This window comes from Cotesia glomerata, linkage group LG2 (assembly GCF_020080835.1).
Source record: "Cotesia glomerata isolate CgM1 linkage group LG2, MPM_Cglom_v2.3, whole genome shotgun sequence".
Classification (NCBI taxonomy): Eukaryota; Metazoa; Arthropoda; class Insecta; order Hymenoptera; family Braconidae; genus Cotesia; species Cotesia glomerata.
The window spans coordinates 11,245,489-11,260,166 of NC_058159.1; the positions used below are offsets into that span (position 1 = coordinate 11,245,489).

Genomic DNA, 14,678 nt, shown 5'->3' on the forward strand with positions numbered 1-14,678 from the left:
TTTATTCATCGCCGTGACTGCAGTTTTTCGTAATTTTTTGTCTTTTTTTGGGTTTTTTGGATTTTACTCAAAATTTTGATGGTGTACGGGCAAAATTGACTTCAGATTCGGATTCAACGCATCAAAATACCTAACGATATGTAGGTCCGATCAAAAGTACTGACAACTTTTTTTTTGTGTGCTCGTGTTATCGAAATAATTAATTTTAAGCTAATACACTGTAAAAATTTTTTATTATTGATGTATATTGAACAGTAATAAAGTAAGGAAATTGAATCAAACAAAGTTTTATATAATTTTAAAGAAAAGAAATTGCATTTTGGATCAAACTTATATTATTACTTTATTATTTTTCTATCGTATAATAATAAAATCTCAAATGTAAGTTAAATCTAAAGCCTTATGAAGCATTTAATTAAATTAATAGATAGTTCTTTTTTTTTGATACTCATCATAATAACATTTTTAACTTAACCCACAAGTAAATTTCGCTGCTTTTATTACCAAATGCATTTGAAGATAAATAATCATCTATTTATCATGCTTAACTGACTGTGTTGTAAATATTTTCTTCTTCTATCGTCGTGCTTGATACATTTGATACTTCTGAATGAGTAGCCAATTTCATGTACCCCCGATCTTTTCTATTGGTACATATTTTACTCAATTATGAATTTACTTTTGATGATCGACAGAAATTTTCCTTGGAGCCAATATTTGATGGATCACAGATTTCTGTGTAAATATCTTCTACTTTGAGAGGTGAAGCAGATGGAATTTGAGTTAGACTATCTCGTACTTTTGAGTAAGGAAAATTTGAACCAGTTTTTTTTTTGGATCTCAAGGGCACTAGTTGATATTGACCTATATACAAGCTGTCTCTGTGCATTGTCATTATAAAAATTTGAAGTTAATGCATTTGTATCAGATTCAAGACTACCGTATGGATCTGACACCTTCATACCAATTTCAGGTCGAACGGCAAAAGTAAAAGATGCTGATTTCTTAGCTGGATTCCTACTTTTATTACTATGAGTAATTTTTGATAACTGTCCAAGAAAGCTTGGATTACTGGAATTTCCACTACTTTTTGAGTAAGAGCGATCACAAATTGTTGTTTTCTTCATGTGTTCTAAACTGTCTTTCAAGCTTTGCAAAAGTGGTTTAGCTTCTAGTTGAGATTTTATTTCTTTAAGATGCAATTCTTTCAGATGATTATCACTGTTTACTAGTTTTAGTGGCACTATACGAGGTTCAGTTGCTCGTTGATCCAAGGCACGCCTGAAAAACAATTTATTTATTCATTATTTTATTATATTACAGACTTATATATATTTTTTTATCAATTTCAAAGAATTAATATCATAAAAATATACCTGCAAGCTGAAAGTAACCGTTGCATTTTAGGAGATCCAAGTAGTCTTGATTCAGACGGAAAACCTAATCGTACTCGTTTAACTCGTGGTACACCAGGACCTGTTGTAACTAATTCCAAAAGTTCTGGCGTGGTAACAGTAGGTCGTTCTGGTATCATAGGTATAGCACATCCTAGAACTATAGGACCATGTGTTGCATTTTCAAATTGCATTAAGCCATTATAATTCCTTGGCAATGGTATAGGCAAGGGACCAGCAATTAACCGTACCTGAAAACACACATTAATTTCTGCTAATCTTTCTTGTATTTTACTGTGGTAATTAGTTTCTGTTACTCTTTTCAATCAAATTAGTAGATTTCCACTATTTAGTAGTGCAATGTATATCAGTGATAAATATTGTCCAACAAAATAGTAAATATTCACTACCAAGTAGTCGAAGTCTACTAATTCGATTTAAGAGAGTATCTAATTGTTTTATATGTTAATAATGTAATGTTATTTCTTAAGAATAATATTAAATTGAAAAAATTATTTTTTTTCATAATTGTCATGATATAAGGTAAAAGACCCCATTAGTGGCACCTTTAACCCCTATTAGTGGCACTTTTTCTTTCAATGAAAAAATGTTCTACTTGGAATAAAAATTAAAAATTTTTTTGATCTAAAGGTCTTAAAGATTAGAAATAATATATTTTTTATTGAAATTATTGATTTCATCAATTAAATAAGTACCAAAATCAAAGAAAGTGTCAGTAATGGGGTCCCCGCCACTAATGGGGTCTTTTACCCTATTTATTTCTGTTTGTTGGTTCATTTTTTTTTTTAAAGTTCTTTATCGCATGTTTTATAGGCCGGAAAAGTGTGAGCAATATAATATGATACGCCTGGGTAACGATTATTATGAATATTTTATTTAAGGGGGTTCCTCCGTGCGATGGGTTCCAAAAATCGATTTTTTTGCATATATTGATTTCTTAACATGTGTAGAATATTCGTTATCTTGTAGAAAATTAAATTCTCTACAAAGAAGGTCTCCTTCATTTTTTTGCTAAAATGCATAGAAAAAAAGTTACAGGGCTTTAAAAAACGAAAATTATAAAAAGTCAAAAATAGGTTTTTTTTTTGTTTTTCGACAACAAATTATTTTATTTCGTAAAATTATTTATATAATTCATCTATATTCAGTCTGTCAAATAGATCTAAATTTGATCTATATATAGAAGAAAAAAAATATATTTATTTATATTATATTTTTATATTATACATGGGCATTTCATGCCAAATCGACCACTTTTGAACCCGACCCTTGTCGATTTTTCTGAAATTTTGGTATCTTTCTCTAAACTATTGAAAACAATAGAATTTTTTATTGTTTATAGAATTTTTAGATACGAAAATAATAAAATACGAAAAAATAATTCAATGTTTCTTTTAATTTTTTATCTAACTTTATTGGAAATTAATCAAATGTTATCGATGATTGTCACTTTTAATTTTTATATTTTTTCTCAGATTTTAAAGTTTTCAAAATCTGCTAAAAAATTTTCAGAGTGGTATAACAAAAAACAAACATTTAAAAAATAATTTTTTTTTTTCATTTCTAAAAAAAAATAGAAAGAAAAAAATACCACTTTGAAAATTTCAGGAAATTCGCAGAAAATAATTAAGTTTTTTATAAAAAAAAAAAAAAAAAATCGAAAATCAAAAATGTCAATCATCTCGAAATTTTTGTTTTTTTCAAAAATTAAAAAAAAAAAACGCTGAATATGAATGCGAATTATAATTTTTTTTTCTAAAAAGTACATTTAAAAACAAAAATTTTAATAAAAAAATCATCCCAATAAGTTAATTTTCAAAAAAGTTATGGCTATTTAACAAAAAAAAGGTGTCTTTTTTAAATAACTCGTAACTTTTTTTTGATTGGGTAACAAAATTTGAAAAAATTCTGAAAATTATTTTCAATAGGGTAGAGAAAAATACCAAAATTTTAGAAAAATCGAAAAGGGTCGGGTTCAAAAGTGATCGATTTGGCATGGAATGCCCCATATATAATATAAAAATATAATATAAATAAATATATTTTTTTTTCTTCTATATATAGATCAAATTTAGATATAATTAACAGACTGGATATAAATGAATTATATAAATAATTTTACGAAATAAAATAATTTGTTGTCGAAAAAAAAAAAAAAAAGTTATTTTTGTCTTTTTATAATTTTCGTTTTTTAAAGCCCTGTAACTTTTTTCCTATACATTTTAGCAAAAAAATGAAAGAGACCTTTTTTGTAGAGAATTTAATTTCCTACAAGATAACAAAAAGGGAAATTAAAATTTTTTTTTGAAGATTTACAATGAAAATACAGAAAAAAGTTTTTATATTCCATATTTATGTGTTCATATTAATATTAACTTTTGTATGGAACTTTTCACTTTCTGTTAAAAAGAGTTATCATTACTGGCTAAGGTTTAAAGTCAAATTCAAATTTTCTACAGAATTCTCAACTAACGCCCTCTGAGTATTTATTGACTTTTTGCATAATTGATCAATTATCCGCTCGAAATCGGCAATTAGAGGACTCTATTGTCTTTAATTATAATTGGTCCTTAATTGAGGTTGGTTTTTTAATGAATCATTATCGTATCAACAATTATACCAGTTTATTGATGAACAATGTCTTGTAAAACAAGTAAAAATTACATTAACTTGGTTGGGTTCGAGTCAAAAACTTTAAGTGATTTGAAATTACCCACGAATCGTGATGTTTTATGTTTATTTTTCTATAAACATCGAACAGATAAACTATTCATTCGCGAAAGTGCTAGATTTGTTCTGTGTGAGGTTATCAAAGTGTGGAATAAGTTCACATTACCAGGAAACAATTCACATCGTTCAATTGGAAAAATTGAAAAATTACATAAAAACTGGCAAAAAACTCGTGCATAAAGCTCGCAAAAAATCTCTCGCACAACAATTGGCCGAAAAAACTTTTATCAATTCTCTCGACAAACTGTTCGATACTGCACCGCAGAATGTTTTGACAACATTAAGCTCACCACAAAGGAAAGTTTTGATTGCTAGTCGGGAAATTTGCAAACGTAGTCAGTTGATAAAGATTTCAGCCAATATTGAAGATGGACAAAATACATCGACCTTTTGTGTGGAAGACAATTCAAATTTTATTTCGATGGAAAGTGCTGGGAAAAATGTAAATACTAATGAAGTTGATGAAGCAGGTAAAATCGAATAGTTACTCGTTGCTTTTATTTTTAATAATCCATTTTAAAGAATTCTTCTCACAGCAATAACTTTACAATTAATTTTTAATTTATTATTCTGTGAATGATTTTTACACAGTAAAAAAATTTTCGTCTAATTTAACACAAATATTTGTTTTACTGACTGTTTTTACAGTCAGTAAATCGAGCACTATTATTATCTTATCAAATTTTTCTTTTCATTGTCAAAATTCTCGTCTACATTTTTTGATCAAATGAACCTCTTTCAGAAATAGATTTGAAAATCAGCAAATTTTAAAAATTATTTTGATTAATATTAGTTCTGATCGGGCTGAAAGGAAAACCTATGTGTTCGGTGAACAAGGCCCGGTAGCGATTAACTCGCTCCTGGGGGACTCCCAAATTCAAGAGACGCACCTGTCCACCGCTAGTTCCCGCAAAAATCGAACCGCCAATAGAAAATCAGCCTCTCGATCACGTCATGAATCGACCGCTTTATTGGCTGATCGCTCCCACTAGACATGCGCAATAGCCTTCTTCCCCAACTCAACGAGGAAGAAGACGGACTATTGTTATTATCTTTCGCTTCTACGCTTTCGCTGCATCAAGTCGCCATTAGTATTTCTTTACTTTCGCTTTTTGTTAATAAACCGCATTTCGCTTATTTTATAATTTAAATTGCTTAAATTAACCGCTAATAATTCGCTTTAATTTGTTATAGGTAAATTGTGTTAACAGTGCATTTATTTCACCGCTTTTTCAGTGCCGGCAAAGTGTTCAACCACGTGTCAACCGGCTTCGCTTTTGCAAACCACGCTGTAATTTACAAATCCGCTTTTATCTTAACAATCCGCTATTAAAAATATTAAATATTGAGTGTAATTAATGTAAATAAATTACTAGTGTTATTTTTGATAATAATTTACGCGTTTTAATTGAGATATCCAACCCTAAACCTGATCCCCGCTTTTCCGCTCTTTCTGTAATTATTCATTGGTCCCTCGAGCCGGATCAGGCTGGCTCTATCTCAATTAATTTAATTAATCATACCGCTAAAAATTGTTTTGTGTTAAGTGAAGTGTAATACCGCTAGGAAAGGTCGAGTGTCAGGAGCATCGCAGAGCACATCGGGTGCTGCTCCTGATAGTCATTCGTACACCGGTACGCTGAACTTTCCGTTTATTACGACTGAAAACTCGACTTCGGGCCTTAAATAACCTCGCTATGGACAATTACACAAAATAGTTGAAAAATGCAATTTGTGCTTCAACTTTCGTGTTCCGCACCGCGCCGCAGATTGCAAGACCGCTCAAGATTGCCGAAAATGTGGTCAACGTCACCACATGTCCATCCATTTTGGATGCACCAACGAAACCAGCTTCACCGCAGTCTACATCTTCCGCACAGATCCGCTTTCCGCTCAAGTATTGCTAGCTACCGCTTTAGTCCAGGTCCGCCCACATCATGGTAATCCAATCACCGCCAGAGTGTTGATTGATCAAGGTTCAGAGCTCTCATTTATGAGACAGTCGCTCTTCAAGAAGCTTGGACAACCGCTACAGCGTGACATGGTCATGCTCAAGGGCATTGGCAATGTCTCCGCAGGAAGCTCACTAGGTGTGAGCACGATTGAGCTTCGTTCGCTGTGTACGACCGCATCAATGCATGTCAGCATGCATATTCTACCAACACTGACGGTAGATCTTCCATCGTTCGTGATCGCTGATCCGAAATGGCCGCATCTTGAGAATCTCAAGCTCGCTGACCCGCAGTATCTACAGCCACGCCCTGTAGATATTATTCTAGGTGCATCACCAGCCGCACAGATTATGAACGCAGAGATTCAACGAGGACCTCGCAATGCTCCTATTGCACAATCCACCACGCTTGGTTGGATTGTCTATGGAGCTGTCACCGCTAAACACGCTTCAACATCACACGCAGCACTACATGCGTCAGTAGATACTGAATTAAAAGACGCTATCGCTAAGTTTTGGGAACAGGAAGAGGTTCCATCAGGTAATTCACCGCTCAACACCGCTGAAGAAGACGAATGTGAAATTCACTTTCGTCAAACGCATTATCGACAGCCTGATGGACGCTACGTAGTGAGATTACCGCTTAAGGCCCTTGAGAGTCAACTTGGCGACTCTATCAACGCAGCTATGGGGTCACTCCGCAGATTAATAACTCGCTTGTCACGAGAAAGAGAATATTCTGACATGTATCGGGCATTCATGGCAGAATACATTCAACTAGGACACATGGTACGAGTACCAGTCAACGAATTGCCCGCAAACGCTTACTTCTTGCCTCACCATGGGGTATTGAAGCTTGATAGTGCCACTACGAAGCTCCGCACAGTGTTCAATGGTTCCTGTGCAACATCTACAGGAATTTCATTGAACGACATTCTCCACGCAGGACCCAAAACGCAAATTGACATTTTTGATGTGATGTTGAGAATCCGTTGCAGCAGGATTCTATCCGCTACTGACATCACCAAGATGTTCAGACAGATTGAGGTCGACTCGCTTGATTGGCCGCTTCAGTGCATTCTCTGGATAGATGAGAATGACTTAATAGACGCTTACTGTCTCAAGACAGTCACATACGGAACCGCTAGTGCACCTTTTGACGCTGTACGTGTGCTTATCCAACTAGTAAAGGATGAAGGACACCGCTTTCCGCTAGCTGTTGCTCCAATGTTGAAAACACGCTACGTAGATGACATCTACGGTGGAGCAGACAACGAAGAAGACGCTATCAAGGCTGCAGTACAAACAAAAGCTCTGTGTGCAGCAAGCTGCTTCCCGCTTGCCAAATGGGCTAGCAAAAGCCCACGGTTACTCGCTGAAGTCGCTCCAGAAAAGCAACTGGATACACCGCTTAAAGAAATCAGTGATGCACCAGTAAAAGTCCTGGGCATGTACTGGAATTCACGCACTGACGCTCTCCAGTTCAAGTACACGCTACCGCCAGAGACGCCCAAGACAAAAAGAGCTATTTTGTCTGAAATCGCAAAGCTGTATGACCCGCTAGGACTTCTCGCACCAATAGTCGTCAAAGCCAAGACCTTTATGCAAGATCTGTGGCTAGATAGAGTGTCATGGGATGAACAATTGTCACCATCACTCATTCACAAATGGACTGGATACCGCGAGGATCTTCGAAACATCGAATCCATCCGCATTCCACGCTGGAATAATATAGCACCTGGAGCAACTATGGAATTGCACGGGTTCTCAGACGCTTCGCAAAACGCTATGGCTGCCGCTGTTTATTTGAGAGTCACTGACGCTGATGGGAACACAAAGGTCTCACTTTTGTGTTCAAAAACGCAAGTAGCACCGCTGAAGACCATGACAATCCCACGCTTGGAATTATCTGCCGCATGGTTGCTAACACAACTGATACTTCATGTCAAAGAAGTTCAGTCGCTTGAAAATGTCAGGATCAATCTCTGGACTGACTCCGCTGTGACTCTCGCATGGATTAAAAGTCCAGCAATCCGCTGGAAGACATTCGTCCGCAATAGAGTGGGAAAAATCCAAGAAACGCTTCGAGATGTCTCCTGGAAATTTATTCCAGGAAAACAAAACCCCGCTGACTGCGCTTCAAGAGGTATACCTACGCTAAAACTGAAACAACACGCTCTCTGGTGGCATGGACCAACTTGGCTTCATGAACCAGAATCCTCTTGGCCCACTCTGGAGCCTCCAACCGACAACGCAACGCATCGAGAAGAACGCCAAGGTCTGACACTAGTAACTTGGAAAGCAGAAAATTGCCTGCTCCAACAATTACTGTCGCATTACACGCAGCTGTTTCCACTGCTACGGAAGCTTAGCATCTGGCATCGTGCCATCGACCGCTTTAAAAGAGTTCCACAATCTTCGCTGGCCTACCCGCTTACTCCATCAGACCTGGAGCGCGCTAAATTGACCTTGATTAAGTTCACTCAAGGACAATACTTCGCTAGAGAGATTCACACGCTACAAGATGGTGATGGTCTGCCTAAAAATAACAGCATCACTAAGCTGACTCCGTTCATCGACCATCAGGGGGTCCTGAGAGTCGGTGGCCGCTTGAAAAACGCATTGCTGGACCCAGAAGAGAGGCATCCAGCGATTCTACCGCGACAATCACCGCTTACATCAATTTTGATTGATGATTCACACCGCAAAACGCTTCACGGAGGTACTCAGCTTACGCTCGCTGATTTACGAAAGCGTGTCTGGATCATTGGAGGCCGTGTTCCAGTCAGATCATTTATTTTACGCTGCGTTATCTGCACGAGACACCGTGGAGAACGCGCTCAACAGTTGATGGGTCAACTACCCGCCGCACGAGTACAGCCAACTCGAGCCTTCTTGCATACAGGACTCGACTACGCTGGACCTATCACGCTGAAAACGTTTCAAGGACGTGGAGCAAAAACATACAAAGGCTGGATTGCAGTCTTTGTATGCATGTTCAGTTCAGCTGTACATTTAGAGCTAGTAACTGACTACACCGCTGCCGCTTTCATCGCCGCTTATCGCCGCTTCACCAGTCGCCGAGGTATCTGCCACACGCTATATTCAGACTGTGGAACCAATTTTGTAGGAGCAGATAAAGAGCTGAAACGACTATTCGCTGCAGGATCCCGCACATTACGAGAATTATCAACCTTGATCGCTCAAGATGGCACGAACTGGAAATTCAATCCGCCTGGAGCTCCACATTTTGGAGGAAAATGGGAAGCCGCTGTGAAATCTATCAAATTTCACCTTCGAAAAACAATCGGAGACTCGCTGTTGACGCTTGAGCAACATTCAACGCTACTGGCTCAAATTGAAGCCATATTGAATTCCAGACCGCTCACACCGCTGAATGAAGATCCTGCTGACCTGGCTGTACTGACTCCAGGTCACTTCTTAATCGGACAGTCACTGACCGCTATCCCAGAGCCATCGCTGACAGATTTACAACCTGCTCGGCTCTCGCACTGGGAACAAGTCCAGCAAATGGTTCAACATTTCTGGAAACGCTACTACCAGGACTGCATCCACCGCTACCAGGCCATTTCAAAGTGGCATCATCGACGCAACCAGATCAAGGTGGGTTCAGTAGTACTGATCACCACTGAGGATCTCCCGCCAACCAAGTGGCCATTAGCCAAAGTAATTGCTGTCCATCCAGGTGAAGATGGACAAATCCGCGTAGTAACTGTTAAGACAGTTAACACAGAGCTGGTACGTCCAATTACAAAGCTCTGTGTCCTGCCGCTAACGCATGAAGAAGATGATCTTGTCGACGCAGCCGCCAACCCGGGGGAGAATGTTCGGTGAACAAGGCCCAGTAGCGATTAACTCGCTCCTGGGGGACTCCCAAATTCAAGAGACGCACCTGTCCACCGCTAGTTCCCGCAAAAATCGAACCGCCAATAGAAAATCAGCCTCTCGATCACGTCATGAATCGACCGCTTTATTGGCTGATCGCTCCCACTAGACATGCGCAATAGCCTTCTTCCCCAACTCAACGAGGAAGAAGATGGACTATTGTTATTATCTTTCGCTTCTACGCTTTCGCTGCATCAAGTCGCCATTAGTATTTCTTTACTTTCGCTTTTTGTTAATAAACCGCATTTCGCTTATTTTATAATTTAAATTGCTTAAATTAACCGCTAATAATTCGCTTTAATTTGTTATAGGTAAATTGTGTTAACAGTGCATTTATTTCACCGCTTTTTCAGTGCCGGCAAAGTGTTCAACCACGTGTCAACCGGCTTCGCTTTTGCAAACCACGCTGTAATTTACAAATCCGCTTTTATCTTAACAATCGGCTATTAAAAATATTAAATATTGAGTGTAATTAATGTAAATAAATTACTAGTGTTATTTTTGATAATAATTTACGCGTTTTAATTGAGATATCCAACCCTAAACCTGATCCCCGCTTTTCCGCTCTTTCTGTAATTATTCACTATAAAAAAATTCTGTGTCTCATTTTTATTAGTAGAGAATTTAAGAGTTAAAATGCTTTATTTCATCTCGAAATAGCAGCTTTTAATAAAGTAACATCCTTTCAGCACTCACTATAACAAATTGGAAATTATTTTACTCTACTAATTTTCTGACTTAGTAGCGTTATTCGCCTAGTACTCATTTAAAACCGGATCATAGTGTTTTCTTCAAACTCTAAATGATAATTGCGGTTAATTTATTGATTAGTCACAAATCTTGATTCAGATCCTCAAAATTCAATTACAAATTTTATATTTCAGGTAAAGCATGACCGAGACGATCATAAAGAGTTTTTAGAATTGGTGTTGATATTTTTAGGCGGTTCTCCAGAAAATTGAATAAGCTTTAAAGCTCCAGGACCCAACCACCGTGCCAGATGGATGTCAAAAGCTCTGTACGTTTTGAAACTGTTTATGTTTCGAAAAAAGTTTCAAATTAATTCCACTGAGGTAAATGGACTAAGATATGTCTGCTTATTCCTCGTCGAATTTTATGTCATTTCATGGTTTCAAGCACCTTCTGCGATAAAGTCACCTAATCAAGATTTGAATATGGTTAAAAATTTATATCAATACCGTTCTGTTCATAAAAAAATTGCTGACGTAGCAAGCTCGACATTATTAAGACATTTATGGTACTTATCCGAAGAGTTAGTCGGCTTAGCGTTATTTGATGACAGTGTAACCTTACAAATCAAAAGGCAAACCGTAGCTGCAATGAAAGTGCGAAACAGTAATGCTGCAAACTCGAAAAGGTTTATTGCCAAAGATATAAGCTTGTTATTATCGAAAAATCTCTGTGATTTTGATAGCAAGCAATCATTTCTTTTATTTCAACAGTTTGAATTACCGCATCAATTCATGGACAAGGATCCAGATCTCTGGGCATCTGATCAAAATTATTTACACTGTAAATCAGTGCTGTCTGACTTACGAATGATTAATGATCTCGCTGAACGAGGCGTAGCATTAATTCAGGAGTACAACAACTGTTTGACCAGGAGTGAAGAACAAAGGCAATATTTATTGCAAGTTGTTGAAGAGCATAGGAAAAAATTTCCTAACGTTACTAAGAGTTACTACATTACTAAGTTACAAACCAAATACGTTTAAATGTCTGGAAATATAATAGATCTGGTTTTTATATAGAAAACTTGTAATTGATGCCGGCATTATCCAATTTATTATTGTGTATCTGAATATAGTTTTAAAAATAACAATTATTTACTTGTAGTAAATTACTTCAATAAGGGCTCAATTTTTCAAAAATACCTTTTCTTATTCTTATGTATTCTGTTGAAACTAGTTGCTCCTCAAATTTGTTTTTTATACTGTGTATTTAATCCTTAACCATTTATCCGAAAATTCAGTTGATCCTGCAGACTATCCCTAAAACTTTCTGCTGGAGATTATGATTAAAAGCCTTCAAAAATTTTATTATTGGAACATTAAAACGCTTTTCTAACTCAATATAGAATTTAGTATGTTTTTCAGTTCGAAAAATAGAAGATCGTTTAAAATAGAAAAGAATTACAAAGTACTAGAAAGAATTTTATGTTTGATTATATCGAATACTTTTTAATCATTCAATTTTCTTATTTTTAATAATATATCTTGTGGGAATGGAATGTGTCAAATCATTTTCAATATGTTTACTTAATCGGGGTTGTCTTGAGGATTGGTTAAATAACCTCAATAGACCAAAAACGAAATAAATAACAATAATATTTGTTGACGTATTAAGCAAGTTATAATGTAAAAAATTAATCTAGGCTAACTTTTTAGAGAATTAAATATACTTTAAATTTTTAATTGAAATTTGTCATTTATCGTCAATAATTTAGAAAATATATTAAAGTTAATATTATCGTCCATAATTATCATAAATAAATTTTTTATCTCAGGAATGTGGACAAGATAGGATCATAATAACAAATTACATTATTATTTCTGCGACGTTTCGGTCATTTATTTGACCTTCCTCAGGCATCTGAAAATTTCACATGTTAATAACCAACAACATAACATAACAATTGTTACAAATACAATATACAGTTACCATAATACGAATTCTAACAATCACTATCTTACATTGCACAGTTGCCTTAGTCATATAAATCTTTACAGAATTAATAAAACTGGTAAATTTATTAATTAATTACAAACTCCAGAAATAAAGTCAACACGACACTTATAAAAATTGTTAATTGCATGGCACCAATTAGCCCGCCTCCAAAACATTAGGTACATGAATCATACTATACAATCTAAAAACATCTGTCATCTATACTAGCGCCAAACGCGCTAAGTATTAAATTCAAATTAAATATAAATACAAAATAAATATCAACTTTCCTTACAATGTAAAAATTATACAAATCACAATTACAATTAAAATTATTTCCTTCTTTTAGATTTATAATCTCTTAATATATTATTATATAAAATACTTAAATTATTAGTGTCAGTTCTTTTATTCACAGTATCATTTATTTTGATAAAGATCATTTCACTTACATTACGCTTCCACCAATTAATTTCTTTGTCTAAAATTTCTACATTTTCAAACGTGAAATTATGATGTTGATCAAAATAATGCGCTGCTAGTGCCGTTTTGTTCTCTTTTACTACGTTAATATTTTTACAATCGTATATATGTTGTTTTACTCTATTATTTAAATATTGTTTGGTTTGTCCAACATAACACTGCCCACATGAGCAAGGTATTCTATACACTATTCCAGCTTGTTGTTGTTTACTTACTGGATCTTTTAACTTCGAATAGATGGAATTCACTCCTAAGATGTTATAAAATGCTAATCTCACATTCGTTCCTATAAAACACCTATCTACCCAGTGAACACATGACGTTCATCTGACGTCAGTTGAATGTCATAAGAATGTCACAAAATTTTGACATAAGTTTGACGTAAAACTGATTTTCCCTATGATCTTATTATGATGTCACAACCTGTGATGTCATTTTTACATCATTCTGATATAAAAAATGTTATGTCGTATTAAAGTCATTATTGTACGTCATAATGACGTAACTTTACCATCAAACATTTACGTCACTGGTAAGTCACGGTTTTACGTAATACTGATGTAATTTTCAAGTTATACATTTACGTCACTGGTAAGTCACGATTCTTCGTAATACTGATGTGAGTTTCAAGTCCCTATTTTACATCAGTTAAAAGTCACAGTTGTACGTAATATTGATATAAGTTTAAAGTCATCTTTTTACATCACTGAAAAGTTCTGATTGTACCTAATACTGATGTAACTCTGAACTCTTTTTCTTACATTAGTGAAAAGTCACGATCGTACGTAAGGCTGATTTCATTTTGAAATCATCTTTATACCCTGTTAAAAAAAAAAAGTATTGAAGGTAATAGAAACCAGTTATGAAAAAACCAATACTTTTCAATTCTTTTGCCATACTTGTTTTTATCAGGATGCGTCAATGTTAAGTTACGGTTTGACATGATATTGATGTAACTTTGGAGCAATGGTTTTCCATCATAGATTCGTTGGAATTAAGCAGTAAAAAATTCATTCAAAAAAAGTATAGGGGAAGAGGGAGAACGAAATGGAATTTATCTAAAGAAATATTAAGTTTTTGGGGACCCAAATATTATTGTAAATCGTCTTCATTTTAATTCTGTTTAAGATAAATAGCACTAATTTTAAACTGCCGTTTAGAAAAAGATTTTTTATTTTTGAAGGCGAAACGGGGTACTCCTTAAAAAAAAGTCAAAAATAATTTTTTTACAAAATCAGTATCAGCTTTGACCAAGTCAAATTTTTGCGAGCAATTTTGCTACAAAAACTCACTTTTGACCTAATGAGTATGAGAGTGAAATAAGGCAAATTTTTTGTGAAACTTATTGTATTTTTTGGTAATTATTGTATCTATAATAGAAAATGAAAAATTTAATAGTGAGAAAAAACCGTGATCATTTAGAAGTTGGAATAAATTATTTTCTATGCATACTACCCACAAAGAAGTCTGAATTTTTCCCGATTTTTGACCTGCTGTATCTCAGT

The 14,678-nt window shown here is 35.1% G+C and overlaps 2 protein-coding genes across 2 annotated transcripts in view; one reads left to right on the top strand and one right to left on the bottom strand.

Moving 5' to 3' along the window:
* Nucleotides 1-362: 362 nt before the first annotated feature.
* Nucleotides 363-14,678, bottom strand: part of LOC123258445 — an 81,942-nt gene continuing 67,626 nt past the window's right edge. The window contains exons 3-4 of the mRNA XM_044718446.1: nucleotides 1,377-1,645; nucleotides 363-1,281 (exon numbers count right to left, since the gene is read on the bottom strand). Of these exons, the coding sequence (XP_044574381.1) occupies nucleotides 789-1,281; nucleotides 1,377-1,588 (705 nt within the window). The 5' untranslated portion in view covers nucleotides 1,589-1,645 and the 3' untranslated portion in view covers nucleotides 363-788. The remainder of the gene's footprint in view (nucleotides 1,282-1,376; nucleotides 1,646-14,678) is intronic.
* On the top strand, nucleotides 4,141-11,738 carry LOC123258428. The gene is made up of 4 exons (XM_044718429.1): nucleotides 4,141-4,615; nucleotides 5,693-5,779; nucleotides 5,864-9,942; nucleotides 11,466-11,738. Exons 1-4 carry the CDS (start codon nucleotides 4,141-4,143, stop codon nucleotides 11,736-11,738), a joined length of 4,914 nt encoding a protein of 1,637 aa, XP_044574364.1.

What these genes read in the sequence shown, in the direction of transcription:
- LOC123258428 (XM_044718429.1), top strand. Translation starts at nt 4,141, where the DNA reads ATGTTTTATGTTTATTTTTCTATAAACATCGAACAGATAAACTATTCA. An exon ending in TAATGAAGTTGATGAAGCAG is followed by an intron (nt 4,616 to 5,692) that starts GTAAAATCGAAT and finishes TTTTGTGTTAAG; the next exon opens with TGAAGTGTAATACCGCTAGG. An exon ending in CCGCCAACCCGGGGGAGAAT is followed by an intron (nt 9,943 to 11,465) that starts GTTCGGTGAACA and finishes TTATTTCAACAG; the next exon opens with TTTGAATTACCGCATCAATT.